At 54.0% G+C, this 15,442-nt stretch overlaps 3 protein-coding genes across 4 annotated transcripts; 1 reads left to right on the top strand and 2 right to left on the bottom strand.

Moving 5' to 3' along the window:
- Positions 1 to 66: 66 nt before the first annotated feature.
- Gfer (growth factor, augmenter of liver regeneration) lies at positions 67 to 2,673 on the bottom strand. Of its 2 annotated transcripts, none has more exons than XM_005349154.3 (3): positions 2,289 to 2,673; positions 1,738 to 1,934; positions 67 to 815 (listed from the first exon to the last, which is right to left on the bottom strand). In XM_005349154.3, the coding sequence occupies exons 1-3, from the start codon at positions 2,544 to 2,546 to the stop codon at positions 653 to 655; spliced, it is 618 nt and encodes a 205-aa protein (XP_005349211.1). In that variant the 5' UTR covers positions 2,547 to 2,673; the 3' UTR covers positions 67 to 652. The 2 variants fall into 2 exon arrangements, with proteins under 2 accessions (XP_005349211.1, XP_026635849.1); XM_026780048.1 differs by lacking the exon at positions 67 to 815 and adding an exon at positions 1,395 to 1,486.
- A 2,086-nt stretch (positions 2,674 to 4,759) lies between these two features.
- On the top strand, positions 4,760 to 7,130 carry Noxo1 (NADPH oxidase organizer 1). The gene is made up of 8 exons (XM_005349153.2): positions 4,760 to 5,045; positions 5,137 to 5,217; positions 5,385 to 5,460; positions 5,556 to 5,733; positions 5,875 to 6,056; positions 6,272 to 6,385; positions 6,538 to 6,655; positions 6,773 to 7,130. Exons 1-8 carry the CDS (start codon positions 4,980 to 4,982, stop codon positions 7,002 to 7,004), a joined length of 1,047 nt encoding a protein of 348 aa, XP_005349210.1. The 5' UTR covers positions 4,760 to 4,979; the 3' UTR covers positions 7,005 to 7,130.
- Positions 7,131 to 7,249: 119 nt separating this feature from the next.
- Positions 7,250 to 13,435, bottom strand: Tbl3 (transducin beta like 3). Its single transcript, XM_005349152.2, has 22 exons — positions 13,310 to 13,435; positions 11,907 to 11,958; positions 11,729 to 11,824; positions 11,596 to 11,643; positions 11,351 to 11,492; positions 11,184 to 11,268; positions 10,934 to 11,104; positions 10,786 to 10,861; positions 10,609 to 10,702; positions 10,344 to 10,525; positions 10,111 to 10,252; positions 9,943 to 10,001; positions 9,735 to 9,838; positions 9,113 to 9,260; positions 8,794 to 9,024; positions 8,639 to 8,709; positions 8,403 to 8,559; positions 8,267 to 8,325; positions 7,937 to 8,040; positions 7,779 to 7,850; positions 7,516 to 7,674; positions 7,250 to 7,423 (listed from the first exon to the last, which is right to left on the bottom strand). The coding sequence occupies exons 1-22, from the start codon at positions 13,348 to 13,350 to the stop codon at positions 7,314 to 7,316; spliced, it is 2,403 nt and encodes an 800-aa protein (XP_005349209.1). The 5' UTR covers positions 13,351 to 13,435; the 3' UTR covers positions 7,250 to 7,313.
- Between the last annotated feature and the right edge of the window lie 2,007 nt (positions 13,436 to 15,442).

The following is a 15,442-nucleotide window of genomic DNA, read 5'->3' as shown; positions in this document are numbered from 1 at the left end:
ATCCAACCAATCACAGAAAAGCAAAAGCAGGCCCGTCCATCAGTACAAAGCACACAAAGATCAGGCCCTACGTTACTTCATTTTATTTTGGTCTCCAACTCCTAAGGGAGCAGATACTCAGGATCATCTGCTGTCAGGCATGTCACAGCTGTGGAAGAACATGTGCCAGGCAGGCAGTGGGCAGTACGGTGGGCACACCCTCAGAGAAGAACCCTCCTAGAGCTGGGAACAGAGTGCAGAATAGACAGCTCGGTGAAATGGCACAGAGCTGCCAGGGTCATAGTTCTGTAGGCACCCCTGGCAATGCAGTAGAATGGCAATGGTCTAGCCTGTCTTCCTATGGGCAGCCATGTCCCAACTGTGTAATGGGCAAGAGGCTGCATTATAAAGGATATGGGGCAGCCTGTGGAAAGATGCCTCTCACCTTCAGTCCCATGGCACCTTAGCTGAGGAGGCCACAGTGGGTACCTCCACTTCTCAATCTTGTGGGTAAGGTTCCCATTGGCAGTGTCCTAGGGACCCTACCTCCCCCACCCCACCGAAGAAAAGCTTTGGCTCAGATGCACTTTAATCGATAGGCTGTCCCTCCCTTGCTAGCCAGGTTGCCCATGGATCCTGGTCAGATGCCCCACATGCTCTTGCTGACAATCTTCTAGTCACAGGAGCCGTCCTTCCAGCCGTCACGCCATCGCTCATCTACTCTGGAGCAGTCAAAATCAGGCTTGCCCAGCTTCCGATTCACCTCATTGTGCAGACGGCACAGCCACTGGCTGAAGGAGACCCGAGTGCTTGTGTCTGGCTGGTTCCTGCTTATCCTTTGTGAGAGAAGCACAGGAAGACGGTAAGGAGGTGTTGACTCTGTTCTTGCCAGTGCCTGGAGACAGGGAGCTGGGGCACTGCTATGAATTAAACTTGGGAATGCATTCGTGTTCCAAGCAGATGATGAGCAGGGTTGACTCTGGAGTCTCCTGGGCTTGGGCAACTTCCAGGGCTGCTCACTCATTCACCTGACTTGGCAAGAACCCAGAGAAAGAAGTACTGACTGAGGCAGGCAACTTTACAACCTTGCAACAATCAGGGAGCATTGTCCCATGGTCTCTAGCCCCAGGCAGAGTAGAGACAGGTGGGGCCTGGCACAAGAGAGTGTTTCATAGCACCATGGGCCCAGTTAGCAAGAGATCACCCTCATTCCTAACTGTCCAGACCTCAAATAGCAAGCACAACTGCCCAACAGGTCCAACCTAGAAATACAGGTTAAGCCATTGAGAGTGATAGTTTATTTCATTCCTGTTTTTTTGTTTGTTTGGTTTTGGTTTTCTGAAGACAGGGTTTCTCGCGTAGCCCTGGCTGTCCTTGAACTCACTTTGAAGACCAGACTGGCCTTGAACTCTCAGAGAAGCTCCTTCCTCTGCTTCCAGGGTGCTGGGATTAAAGGCGTGCGCCACTACCGCCCGGCTCATTCCCGTTTTTAAAATCAGTAACCACGCTGAGGGATTAGGGAAGTTAGGCAAGGTGGAATCTTAGTCAATCTTTAGGAAGTGGAAGGAAGCCCTTCCTAAAAACCTTAAGGATAAGGATCCACAGAACTGGGCTTTTTGAGGAGAAAGGAGAAGGCTCCCATGACCCAACATCCCTTTTGGTGACCCCTCTCTCCTGCAACCATTTTCCTAGGCCCCTCTTATGACATCTGCCAGACCCCCATCAGGGGCCTTACTGGCAGAGATACTGCACACTTACCTCTTCCTTATGTCTTCCGCACACTCCTCGCAGGGGTAAAACTTGGAAAATATATGTATGAACTGGGCCATATCTTGCTGCTGTTCTGGGGTGGGCATGTCCGGGTAATAGGCGGCCAGCGTGTGGAGGAAAGCCCAGGTGTGGCGACCCAGTTCCTCCCGATCCTGTGGGCAATCCTCCCTAAACTTGATGTCCCGCTGCAGAAGTAGGCCGACTAAGGGTCAGTTCATTCTTCCCCAACCAAAAGCCCACAAAATTCCAACCCAGTGGCATACTGTTTGCGTTGCACGCCAGAGGACTTGGGTTCGGATTCCCAGTATCACAATAAAATTGTGATAAAATAAAATAAAAAAATAAAATTGACAAGAACGCTCCCTTTTTCAGTTGGCAGCCCACTAAATCGATCCGGCCAGCCGGTAGCTGAAAGCTCAAAGTTCGAGCCTAACGGTGTGTGTGGGTGAGGGGATGGACGTGTTTAGGCATAGCCAACCCTGAGAAACCCGGTGTGGGGCGGGGAACCGCGACCAGGCGGCCAGGTGGGGCATCTGCACCTTCTGCTGGGTCCGCATCCACGACTTGAAGTCCACACAGGCCCGGCACGGCCGCTTCCCGTGCTCCAAACCTTGCGGGGCCGAGGCCGAGGCCGAGGCGGAGGCGGAGGCGGAGGCGGCGGCGTCTCTAAGCCCTGCGCCCCGGCCCCGCGCGTCAGTCACTAAGTCGTCGTCGGTCATCTGGGAGCGCGCGCCGCCGGGCAGGAAGGAGAAGAGACCGCTGCGAGAGAAGCCCGCGGGTTCGCTGGGCGCCGCCATCTTGCCGGCGTACGGACGGCCGGGCCAAGAGAGGCTCCGGAAGGTCGGCCGGGCCAGCGCGCACGCCAAGGCCAGCGCGCGGCGGCAGGAGCGGGAACCGCGGCCTGGGGCTGGGCTCACGGTGGGGCGGGAGGCGGAGCCTGGCGGCGGGGCGGGGCTGGGGGGCCGAGGCGGCGGTCCAGGTCGGGGCGGAGCGGGAGGCCTGGGCACGGGAGGAGGCGGGGCGGGAGGCAGGAGCCCAGGCGGCCTGCTCTTGCGCCTGGCTGCCCGCCGCGGGCCGGGCGCGCGTGGTCCATGGTGGCGCTCGGGCTTCCTCTAGCAGAAGTGTCGTGGGTTGTGGGAGGTGCGCTGCAGCCCCGCTGAGAACTCGGGCTGAGACGAGGTCCGAGAAGCTTCTCGCGTCGCCCCCATGGCTCGGTTCACACCCTAACCAGCGGCCAAGTTTTGGGCCTTTCTGCCGTAGAACGCTTCTGGGTGCCTTGGCAACGCGGGGCGGGGCGTCGTCTCACGGACCAGACAGCGCCAGGGGCCAGGGTCGACCTTTGCCCTAGTAATTGGGGCCCGGGAACCTTAGGAGAGTCTGCGGGCGGGTCCCCAACCTAAAACCTGGAAATAAAAAGTTATTATGCCTATTTCAGCCGCAGGTATTCCTTTTTTTTTTCTTTTGAGACAAGGTCTCATGTGACTTGGGCTAACTTCGAACTCTGTAGTTGAGTGAAGATGACGCTAAATTCTTCAATCTTCTGCCACCACCAGCACCTCCTCAAGAACTTGACTTAAAAGCCTGGGTCATCACAGGAAGAGTTCCTTCCCCTGCCTCCATGTGTTCATTCATCTGCAAATATTTGTACAGTGGTCCTCTGCTCCAAGCGCTGCTTCCGGCACTGAGCAGAACAAGGAACAAGCTTCTGTCCCTGGCCTCTTTGGCCTTTGACCAGGGGTGAAGACGGGGAAAACCCAGTCACTGGAATAAATTTTATTTCCGAACTAGTGAAAACCATGTATAGAGTATGGAAATATAGCTCTCCTAAATTGGAGACCCTTAGGCACAGTCCTGTAGGGAGAGGTACCAACTGAGGCTATCTGCATTTTACAGAAACACTAGGCCACTGGGGACAGAACTCTGGGGAGGAAGATGGAGGCCAGGATTCAGAGTTGGGCAATATCCCACCACCATGCTAGAAACTGGGATTTGCTCTAAAACAGGAGGAGACGTTGGACAATTTGGGACAAAGCTGTCTTGACCTGATCCCATTTCTATTTTTCAGTATTTCTCCTATTTTGTGAGAGTGAGTGTGTGTGTGTATCTTTGGTTGTCCTGGAATTCTTTCTTTAGACCAGGCTGACCCCAAACTCAAGAGATTCTCCTGCTTCTGCTTCCCTTTGTGTGCTGGGATTAAAGGTGTGCACCACCTGTAATTATCTGCCCAGCCCAGCTTTTTTTTTTTTTTAATTCTTATTTTGTGTGCATTGGTGTTTGTCCTGCATGTATGTCTGTGTGAGTATGTCAGATTCCCTGGAACTAGAGTTACAGACAGTAGTGAGCTGCCAATGTGGGCACTGGGAATTGAACCTGGGTCCTCTGGAAGAGCAGCCAGTGCTCTTATCTGACCCACCTCTCCAGTTGTGAGGAACCTCTGGCCAGTGTTGGGCTCCTCCTTGTGCATCTATGTGAGAGGAGGCGCTAGGGTTGGTAGGGCCGACAGGCCACCTGTTGGTGGTGAGGCCCTAGTGGTAGGAACTCAGCCCTTTCCTGTTGCTCTTCCATCTTCCAATGCTTCTGAAAGAACCAGTTGCTTAAGGCGATGCCAAGACTTGACCAAGGAAAGAGGTAGGTTTCATGTCCATGGCCTTGTTACACAGGTCTGAGCCTCAGCTGCTCAGGACACTGAGGCAGGAATATGGCAAGTTTAAAGCCAGCCTTTGCGAACTAGCAAAACCCTATCTCAACCCCCCAAAAACAAACAACAAACAAAAACCAGACCTAAAAGGACCCAGGGGTGAAATAGTTGGCTTGAGGACAGCAGCATATGGCCCCACAGGCAAATTTAAAAACCATGCTGTTAGGCACACCTTGGGAGGAGGTAACAGCAGGGCGGGGAAGAGGCCGAGGGGGCAGGTGAGGCTGAGGCAGCACTTGGTCAAGGAACTGCCTACCTCCTTTCTTCAGCTGGCTAGGGGAGGAGAGGCCCCCGGTGGCAGTTCCAGTACAAAGGACTTCATTTATCCTCCACCTGGCCCGGCTTGCCCCTCCCCCAGCACTAGTACTCCTGTGATGAATCCTTAGATTTTGTGCTTGAAGAACAACCAGGAACTGAGAAGTTTCCAGGTGTGAACGCTCTGCAGGGACTCGGGTTTAGGGCAGTGCGGGGAAATTCCATTTCACTTCTTCCGGCTGCTCTGAGCCCCTTCGAGCACCCAGCAGAAGGCACAATGGCAGGTCCACGACACCCGGTATCAGCGCATGCGGTAGCCCTGGTACAGATGGAGCGACTCCAGGTAGGACCACACGGCCCGCCCTCCTCCCCTGCCCGAAGGGTAAGGTGACAAAGTCTGAGGGGAAATAGCACCTCCACTTTTCCTCACGCAGACATTTGTCTTCTCCGTGCGCTGGTCAGACGACAGTGACTCGTCTGTTCGCAGGAGCTGGGATGAGTTCAGGCAGCTCCAGGTGAGTAACACTGGGACTACTTCAAATGGGGGGCTCACCCCCCAATCCAGAGGCCTCTAGATACACGACCTCCCTGCCTGCTTGTAGGAACTCTTCCAGGGACCCTCCCTCCCTCTCCCTGGGGTTCTCTCCACTTTTGGAGACTGAGGCCTGCTTCTCCCCCTCAGAAGAGCCTTAAGAAAATCTTCCCGGTGGAGGCGGGCCTGCTCCGGAGATCTGACCGCGTTCTTCCCAAGCTTCCTGGTCAGGCCTACAGGGGTTACAGGGTGGTTACAGGGTAGGTCTGGCAAACAAGAGTGGGGGCCTGGTCCCAGTGTGTTTCTGTGGTACCCGGGCAGACGCTCCACTGCTGACGCGCCGGGGGCATACTGGCCGAGGCCTGGCGCGGTTGCGGCTGCTGAAGACCTACGTACAGGCACTGCTGGCAACCTCCGAGCACGTATTGAGAAGCTCGACGCTCAGTGACTTCTTCGCACCCAGACCTCTGGATCTGGAGCCTATGCTGCCTCCGGGCAGGTGACTAATATGCACCCTTCTCCCAGCCCATGCACTTGTTGGAAGGGCGGATGAGAAGGCTGGGCTGGCCAATGCATAGGTGGGGAGAGGGGTTCCCATCCTGTCTTCTCATTTTTCACACGTGCTGGCTGCCCTACCCAGCCTGGTGATCCTGCCCACACCAGAGGAGCCATTATCTCAACCCGCAAGCAGCCTTACCATTCATAGCCTGGAGGCTCAGAGCATGCGCTGTTTACAGCCATTCTACACCCATGACACAAGAGACAGGCCTTTTCACACACAGGCTCAAGAAATTCTGGATGTATTACTTCGACATCCATCAGGTAGGGCCACAGTATTAAGAACCTGGGGACAACTGGGTGATGGTGGCGCATGCCTTTAATCCAAGCACCTAAGGCAGAGGCAGGTGGATCTCTGAGAGTTCAGGGCCAGTCTGGTCTACAGCGAGTTCCAAAAACAAAATAAACAAAACATCTGCTCTCTGACCAAGATGGGTACAGGCCTTGGCATCTGAGCCCTTTCCTGGCCTCTTGAACAGGCTGGTGGCTGGTGGAGAATAAGGATCAGCAGACGGCCTGGTTTCCAGCTCCCTACCTGGAGGAGGGAGCCCTAGGCCAGGACCAGGAATCAGCCCTGGCTTTGCAATGCAGAGGTATGAGACCATCCCTACCATAAGCTCACCACTAAGAATGGACCTGCAGCAAGGCTGAGAGCAAGCTCAGGAGGGAGGTGACAGTGGAGCACCAGGAGAAAGGTCAGGACTCTGGCCTTACAGTTCCAGTGACCCCCAAACACCCATCCTAGGGATGCAGTTCTGTGCTACTCAGGCCTATGAGGGCAGTCGTACTGATGAGCTATCAGTGCCTGCAGGGGCACGCGTGCATGTGCTGGAACCCTCAGACCGCGGCTGGTGGCTGTGCAGGTACAGTGAGTGTGCTCACACACGTGTGTGCGTGCGTGTGTTGGAGCAATGGCAGATGCTGCCTGGCAGGAGGGGCACATCAGGTAAATCCTTAACCAAGCCCTGCCTTTCTCGTAGGTACAATGGCCAGGAAGGTCTGTTTCCTGCGGTGCTGCTGCAGCCTGAAGAGCTGGGTTCTCTCCTGGGCAGGCCAGGGCTCCCAGATGGCAGGGAAGACAAGGTGGCTGCAGACAGGCCTGTTCCCCCTGTAGTACCAACTCGCCCCTGTGTGAGTGCCATTCAAAGTCGATGCTGCACCATCACCCGCAGGGCACTGGGACAGGACCAAAGGACCCTGGGTTCCCTTTGAGGATTTGTGTAGCCCTGCAGAGAGGTTGTATTGTCAACCCCAACAACAAGCAAAGCAGGGATCCAGACCTGCCAAGAGGGTGGGGCTGGATGGATGACAGGGCCAAGGGGCCACAACTTCCCATTTTCTCTAAATAAAAGTGGAATGATTTCACCTAATCTCATTGTGCCGTGAGGGCTTGAAATGGGGTGGGAGGGCTTGAACTTCTACAATTGAAATTACGGTGGACCAATGTGGCCAGTGATTTTGGGGGAGATTGGTCAGATTCACATGAGAAGCCAAGATAGAAAAGTGCAACTTTTATGTGCCTCACAGGGCTGGGGGAACAGCAGGGAGTGGGGACAGCTTCATGTTGTGCCACAAGAAGTCCAAGAAGGTGGCTGCTTGTAGTGTCCGGCTAAGCCGCTGAAAGTGCCGCTCTGGAGGAAGACAGAGGAGTTGGGGCTGGGGAAGAGGGGGCTATCTGCGAACCCACCAGGGGCGTCCCGGGGTCTAAGGCCATGTCCCATACCGGTATAGGGCAGCAGGGCCTCCAGTGTACCCCGCACCCCGTCATAGGCCAGCAGCTCCTCGGGGGCCTCATGCCGCAGCAGCACACCCAGCACAGCCTGGGCGTCGTGACAGTGTCTGGAGTTGGTGTTCCACGTGACACAGAAGCGCAGCAGGGCCTCTGTGAGTATAGGGACAGACACTCCGTTTGTTGGGCCATTCCACCATGTTCTGCCCACCAGGTCACTCCCTCCCCTGGCTGATCCCTTCCAGCTTGCCCACAACCTTTCTGGTCTCGTCGCAGTTGGAGCACAGTGGCCTCCAGCTTCTCACAGGCCTCAGGATCCCTCCGGATAGCTGTGAAAGGGAAGTCAGCTTAAAGAAAGGGTTTGTTGGTCCCTGGGGCTATCCCAACCCCAGCCTGCACTGGGGCAGGTACTGACCCTGGATAACAGTCAGTACAGTGTGGGGGCGGTCCAGGGAGATGGCAAGTCCTAGTGCCCGGAGATACCGCTTCTCATGGAGCAGGTTGTCCAGTTCTTGCTGCCTGGTGGGATAGAGGAAAAAGACATCAATCGGAGACCCTGGCTGGGCCCAAGAGCCACAGGTGTGAGCCCTATCTCAACCTGCTTCCTATGCCTCACAGCAGGGATCACAGGGGCTACCGCTGCTGAGGGCTCTAGGAGATGCTATGCTGGAGACGTGCAAGGGTGCTGTGGGCATGAAGAGGTCTGCTGAGGGTATGCAGCAGGTGCCACTGAGCCCAGACTTACTTGATCACCTGCTCTTCCCGTTTGGCCTGCTCTTCTGCCTGCTCGGCCTCTGTCACATCCTGGGATCAAATTAGAATCAGACAAGTCCCAGTGCTGTCCCGTGCCCTGCCTCATTCCACCCCTTAGGATTCACAACCTTCCAGAGAATGATTCGGGAGTCACTGCCCCCAGTGATGGCGTGGTCATCTAGTCGGCTACAGTGCAGCCCCCAGACCTTGTCCTCATGAGCATCTAGTGTCCGCACACACTCATTGCTCTTAATGGTCCACAGCTTCAGAAGCCCATCAGAACCACTGAGGTTGAAAACGAAAGGACTTAGTTTTGAGGCATGACCCCCACCACACACCCCCAGCCCTCTCCTAGCCCACTCACCTAGACAGCAGCTGTGAACCACGGCTCACAAAGGCCACCTTCAGCACAGAAGCATCATGGCCCTCAAAGGTCTACAGGGGAGACAGAGAGGGACCCAAGCCTTATGAGTATGAACTGTTACCAGAGGGGGAAACAGGACAAGGGGAAACACTTACTTTGAGACAGCTGAAGTCCTGCAGTGCCCAGAGCTTGATGGTGCCATCAGCAGAGGCTGTGGCTAGCACCTGGTCTGTGGGTGAGAACTGGACATTCCAGAGGCCACGTCGGTGGCCGGAAAAAACACCCAACAATTGGCACTGAGGCAAGGCCCAGAGCTTAGCTGTGCGGTCCTGTGAGCCCGTGGCTAACAGCTTGTCATTGGGGGAGACAGCCAGACTGTTGATGTCCTGGTGATGAGAGCAGGTGGTAAAACTCAGACACTCACTCCACGCTAGGGATCAGCCACACCCCATCCCAGAGGCCATGTGCGGCTACTTTGTCATGGCAGCGCTGGGTGGTCTGGGCCTGCAGAAGCATTGGGCCACTGTCCACAGCTGTGTTCTTGGACAACAGGGCTTCAGGGAGGGGCCACAGCTTCACAGTGCAGTCCTGGCTGCCTGTCACCAGGAAAGATTCTTTTAGCCTGTAGCCAACAAAAAAGGGAGACATTGCTCAGGTCCAAGGACACTGTCTGCAGTATAACAAGCTCTGGCCTTCCAGACCATCATCAGGACCAGAGGGATAGTCTCAGGATGTAGATTGGTCTACATCGCCCCCAATGCCTCTGCTTGCACCACCTATCCTTAGAGTCACCACACCTAGCAACTGGTTCCAACCAGAGTCAAGCTCTTAGTGAAGGTCACCTCCCCCAGCAGGACCTTGTTCAGTGCCATTTTGTCTGTCTCAGGTCTTTCCTATGTTGTCCACCTTCCAAGGCCACTTCCAAGAAATCTGCCATGGTACCTGAGTCTCCTTGGGCCTCTTCTCTGTTCTACATCCTTGTGAAAGCCTCAGAGTGTGGTCAAACCAGCACACCCATTCTCTACCCTGGGCTAGAAACCAATAGCTTGGGCCTCTACCTCCTTGGATACCCCTGGGTCCGGTCCTGATCCAGTACCTAGAACAGCAGATGGTGCCCACGCTGTGTGTGTGTCCGGAGCCCTGAGCGACACAGGCCACCTGGCCAGCCTTGTTCATCCTCCAGATGCGTATGCTCTGATCCTGCAGACAGTAGGGATGGAAGAAAGGCGATGGGTCATGGGGACGTTGCCTTTGTTTTCATCACTTGGGAGGCCTGTTCCTTTGTATCTCGTATGGAGTCTTACCTTGGCACAGCTGGCAAAAAGCCACCCCTTCCGGAACACATCCAGGGCCAGGACAATGTCTGGAAGAGAGGGGAAGAGTGGTCAGAGATGAACTATACAAAGGGGGCAGGGAAGGGAAGCTGTCAAAGCCAGGCTAAGGTGCCAGGGATGTCAGAGGGCATGACCTGCCTGTGTGACCGTGGAGGATCTGACAGGCCAAAGTCTGCAGCTCAAACACTTTCAGGCAAGGGCTGTTGGAAGCCACGACAATATGAGAGTCATTGGGCCCAAGGAACCGAACATCCAACACCTCCTCGCTATAGCCGGCAAACTGCGGGAGATAGGAAGGTCACAGTGAGTGAGGGCCTGTAAGAAAGGAAGCCTAACCCCCAATCCCTGCACCGGCAGGAGGAAGTGCTAACCTGTTTCTGAAGCTGTAAGGAACGTGCCTCATAAAGGAGCAGGTTGTGATCAGTGGTGACAGTGAGGAGCAGGCCCGCAGAGCGGGCCAGGGTACAATGGGTCAGCTCTTGCCCTAGTCCTGGCATCTGTGGCTGGGTGTACACACACTGCCCAGAAGCAGCCTCCCACACACGGAGGATCCCTATATGAGGACAGGGCTGTTGGGGGATGAGGTCCACAGGCTTCTCCCCGTCCCTCATGTACATGTGGCCAGCCTCCCCACACCTTGGTCACCAGCTGTTAAGAAGTGTAAGCCTGAGTTCTTCACACCCAGCTCAGGTGCCGGCTCCTCGGGCAACAGCACAGCAGCTTCCACACTCTGCGGATGAGCAGGGTCAGGGCCTATACAGCCAGGACTCCCATCCCTGCCCCCTTCACTGGCCCTGGCTTGTCAGGCTATACCTCAAACACCGGCACTGTCCTCTTGGCCTGGTAGCTCTGAAGGTCCCAAACTATGCAGATCTTATCACGGCCAGAACTGAGGAGAAATAGATCCCTCAGTTCCAGATCCCTCCCCTTCCACCCGAGCCCTGTGTGGCCAGCCGCTGACCTGAGCATGGTATGGCCATCCTCACTAAAGGAGAGGGACGTGACAGCACTGTAGTGTGAGGTCAGAATGGCCAGACACGAGCGGTCCTGCAGGGACCACACACGGATAGAGGTGTCCACGGCTGAGGAGAAGAGCAGCAGACGAGTGGGGTCTGGATGGAAGGCCACCAAACTGGAGCAAGATAGAGACGAATTAGCCGTACTTCCAAGGGCGGTACTTCTAGCCACCCTTCCTCCACCGACCCACTCACTGAATGACACCGGGGGAGCCTCGGAAGTGGTGTGTCCCATAATGTTGCACAATGTCCCAGACACGTACGGTGCCATCACAGCCACCTGTGGGAATATGTTTGAGGTAAAGGTGTACAGAGTCCTTGCCCTTGTGCCCTCCAGCGCCCCCACCTAGCTGGGGTCCCACCTGTAGCTAACAGTGTAGAGGTGGTGTCGAAAGCCATGGAGGCCACAGGGGCTGTGTGTATCGCCTTCCACAGACGAGTGACGGTGCCTTCTCGCCAGGCCCACTGAGCCAGCAGCAGTGCCCGGCTGGCTGTTACCAGGACCTGGGGGCAGGGTAAGACAGTATAGCCAGAGTATAAGACACATTTGCCAATTCAGTGTGGAAGGGAGGTACCAGTGCTTACCCACCACCCCTACCCATCATACTTCATCATTAGGACTGAGGTCAAAGGCAGTAATGTCCTCTTGGTCCTCCTAAGGGCAGAGTGGGAATACAGAGCGCTGTAAGAATATGCTACCTTCCCCTCAAGCCTCTCACACCTGCCTAGCCTGTCCTCACCTGCTCCAGGCTCCGAAGCAAAGCCCCTGAGGCCACATCTAGGATGTTGACTTTGGTACCACAAACACAAAAGAGGTAATTGCCGGTCTGGTCCAGCTAGGGACAAAGAGGTCTCAGTCAAGGAACCACTCAGTATTCCCTATCCCTTTGCCCCCTAACTGCCCGTGGAGATAGTTACCTGTGCTTTCCCGCCCTTGTAGAAAGGTTCAATCTTTCGCTCAACAGCATAGCTGGAAAGAGAATACGATACTGAGTGATCGCCCAAGTCCCTCGGCCCATTCCACGCCCTGTCCTGGGTGTTCTCCCAGAGATGAGTCAAATCCTTGACCTTGCAGAGTACCCAGGCAGCGGCAGGAACCTAGAGATAAAAACTAATAGCTCAGCCAGGCAGTGGTAGTGAGTGCCTTTAATCCCAGCACTTCCAGCACTTGGGAGGCAGAGGCAGGTGGATCTCCGTGAGTTTGAGGCCAGCCTGGTCTACAAGAGCTAATTCCAGGAGAGCTAGGACTATTATATAGAGAAAACCAGTCTCGAGAAAAACAAAACAAAAAACCTACACACAAAACAAAAAAACAACAAACAAAAAAACCCTAACAGCTCAGAGGGTGGATGCTATCATCACCTTACAGAAAGGTTGAGACTCAAGGCTAGTTGGTGATCATGCCTCTTGGCCCTCAAGGGGTCGTCATATAACTTGAAGAGGTGGGCCTGAATAAGGTGAAGGCAACAGACCAGGCTTCGGAAGAGAGGCTTTTGGGGGCTCCCTGCTAGCTGGGGGAGGCCAGAAAAAGGTAACACACTCTCGAGGTCTTCACCAGTGAGGCCCAGCATGCCACTACACTACCAAGTCTCCCTCCTCCTGCCTCAGCCTCATTTGGTTTCTCCCCAACTAGCTGTCCTCTTTCCCATTTTCTCCACTGCTTTGATCCAAGCCAAGCCACTGCAGTTTCCTGGGGGGTGCGGGGAGTGGCCTTACCAGTCTCCTCACTGGGTGCCCTGCCTACCCTTCCATCTCTATTGTCTAGTGCCCTTTAGAACAGCCGATGGGTGACATCGCAGTGCTCAAAGCTTCCCTTCGTCTCACGTGCTTCCGCGACCCTGCCCAGGAAGGACTTCTGCCCATCTTTCTGAACTGTCAACTTGTTCCTGGCCCAGGTCCTGTGACAGGTCTTCTGCCTCTATCCTGTATGTGGGGGCTGGGCTGGTCTTCCCAAATCCAATGCTCACCTCCCGCAATGCCCCCAGCCCCAAGTCCACTCCCTGGAAGTCTGCCCATCAGGATAAAACCAGCCTCCCGTGCTCTGCACCCAGTGAACCCACCAACAGCGGTGCTTTCTTTGCTAACAATAATCTAATCTACTCAGCGACGGGTAAAAACTGTCTGGAAACTACACTACGGATAAAGGCAGGGCCTGTTCCCATCCTAGCACTAAACAGAGCTGCACACAGCCAGGGGGACTGACTGAGCACAGGCCTCAGCCCCCTGTATCACCGTGAACACCCTCCTAAACTGGCTCTTCCCGGTTCCTCGGACAGCGAACCAGTCTCCCTTCGCCGTCGGCGCCTCCGCCCAGGGCTTACTTGGCTTTGAAGCGGCTCACTCCGGCCGCAGGCTCGGCCATGTCCGAGTGCAGTCGACTCCTCCAAGCTCAGCAGCCCTCGGCCGCGTGAAACAGACAACGCGCTGCTCTGTACTTCATGGCACGTTCTGATGACATCACGAGCTGCAACTACTTTGACGTCATCAGCACGCGCCCTGGGAGACTACTGTGGGTACCGGCTTTGGCGACCGGAAATGGGAGCTGAAAGCAGCGGCCAACTTGCTGAACGTCTTGCATTTTTTATTATGTATTTAATAATATTATTTATTTATTATTTATTTCCATTTTGTCTTTTCTATTTATTATTTGTTTTAATTTTGTCTTATTTTTTTCTTCTTTTTTTTAAATTTATTTATTATGTATACAATATTCTGTGAAGAGGGCACCAGAGATCATTACAGATGGTTGTGAGCCACCATGTGGTTGCCGGGAATTGAACTCAGGACCTTTGGAAGAGCAGGCAATGCTCTTAACCACTGAGCCATTTCCCCAGCCCTCTCTTTTTCTGTTTTCAGCTAGGGTTTCTCTGTGTAGCTTTAGACCCTGTCCTAGAACTCATTATGTAGTCCAGACTGGTCTCGAACTCACCAAATTCTCCTACCTCTGCCCTCTGCCTCTCCAGTGCTGAGATTTAAAGGTGTGGGCTACCAACACCCCAACACCAGGCTGTCTTTTTTCTTTTCATTAAAAAAAATATTTGAAACCGGACGGTGGTGGCGCACACACCCTGTTTCTACCCTGCCCTCGGGAAGCAGAGGCAGGTGGTTTCTGAGTTCGAGGCCAGCCTGGATCTACAGAGCTAGTTCCAGGACAGACAGTGTTACACACAGACAAACACTGACTCAAAAAACATGAATAAATAAAATTTAATTTAAGCCAGGTAGTTGTGGTATACACCTTTAATCCCAGCACTTGGAGGCAGAGGCAGGAAGATCACTGAGTTTAAGGCCACCCTGGTCTACAGAGTGAGTTCCAGGGCTACTCAGAGAAGCCCTGTCTTGAAAAACAAAACAATTTAACTTAAGGAAAATTCTGGTTATGTATTCAGTTAGTTTTAGGCTGGTCTGGAACTGTGTGGTAGCAAGGTTGGCTTCAGGCTCACGATCTTTCTGTTTCAGCCTCTGAATACCATACCCTCAATTTATCACTAAGTGTGTATGCCACCTGACCTCCCACTCTCCATAGTGTGTGTGGAGATAGAAGACATGGAAGTAGGCTTTTTCTTCCACTGTGTAGGTCTCATGAATGAAACTCAGATTATCAGACTTGGTAGTGTTGGACCCTACTGTCCGATTACCAAGGAGGAGGAGTCGCCCCAAGAGACATCTCTCATCACAGCTGATGTAAAAGCATGAGGATTTTATTAATTCTGTCATGACAGGGTCCTCCAGCAGTCGGGAGGCTAGAAGACCCTGAATGTCTGGTATAGGCTATTTTTAAAGGAAAAAAAAAACACAGAAGGAAGGGGTGTCTGGGGGTTGTCCTTTAACTATTACGATTGGTTTGTTCAAAAGGGCTATTACCAATAATTGGCTAGAGAGCGGTTGCCAGATCAGATGAGGTAAGGGAAAACATCTGAGGGTCACTTTGCCCCTTTCCCAGGGCCTAAGTCAAAACATCAGTCGCTGAATCGATACCTAAGGGTTATCTTACCCCTGTTCAGTAACTGAGTTCTATTTGGAGAACATTCACAAGGACTCAGGAAGGTGATGGAAAGTTCCCAACATTTCAGTATGTGTGTGGGTAATTGTTAGGTCCTTGGTTCCCAGAGGGGAAGAAGGGAGCATTACTGCTGAGACTGAGAGTTGTCAGAAATGGCTTCAGAATTATCTTACAGTTCTACAGTAGCAGGTACTTAGTGAGCCATCTCTCTGGTCCAGGCCATTTAGAGACAGGGTTGCTCTGTGTAGCTCTGGTTGTCCTAGAACTCCCTCAGGCTGGCCTTGAACTCTCGGAGATCTGCCTCCACCTCTTGAAAGAGTGTGTACTGGGGCTGGAGAGATGGCTCAGAGGATAAGAGCACTGGCTGCTCTTCCAGAGGTCCTGAGTTCAATTCCCAGCAACCACATGGTGGCTCACAACCATCTGTAATGAGATCTGTCACCCTCTTCTG

The sequence above is a fragment of the Microtus ochrogaster genome, chromosome 7 (genome assembly GCF_000317375.1).
Source record: "Microtus ochrogaster isolate Prairie Vole_2 chromosome 7, MicOch1.0, whole genome shotgun sequence".
Lineage (NCBI taxonomy): Eukaryota > Metazoa > Chordata > Mammalia > Rodentia > Cricetidae > Microtus > Microtus ochrogaster.
Note: the sequence above shows the minus strand (reverse complement) of the source record. Positions and strands in the feature narration are given on the sequence as shown.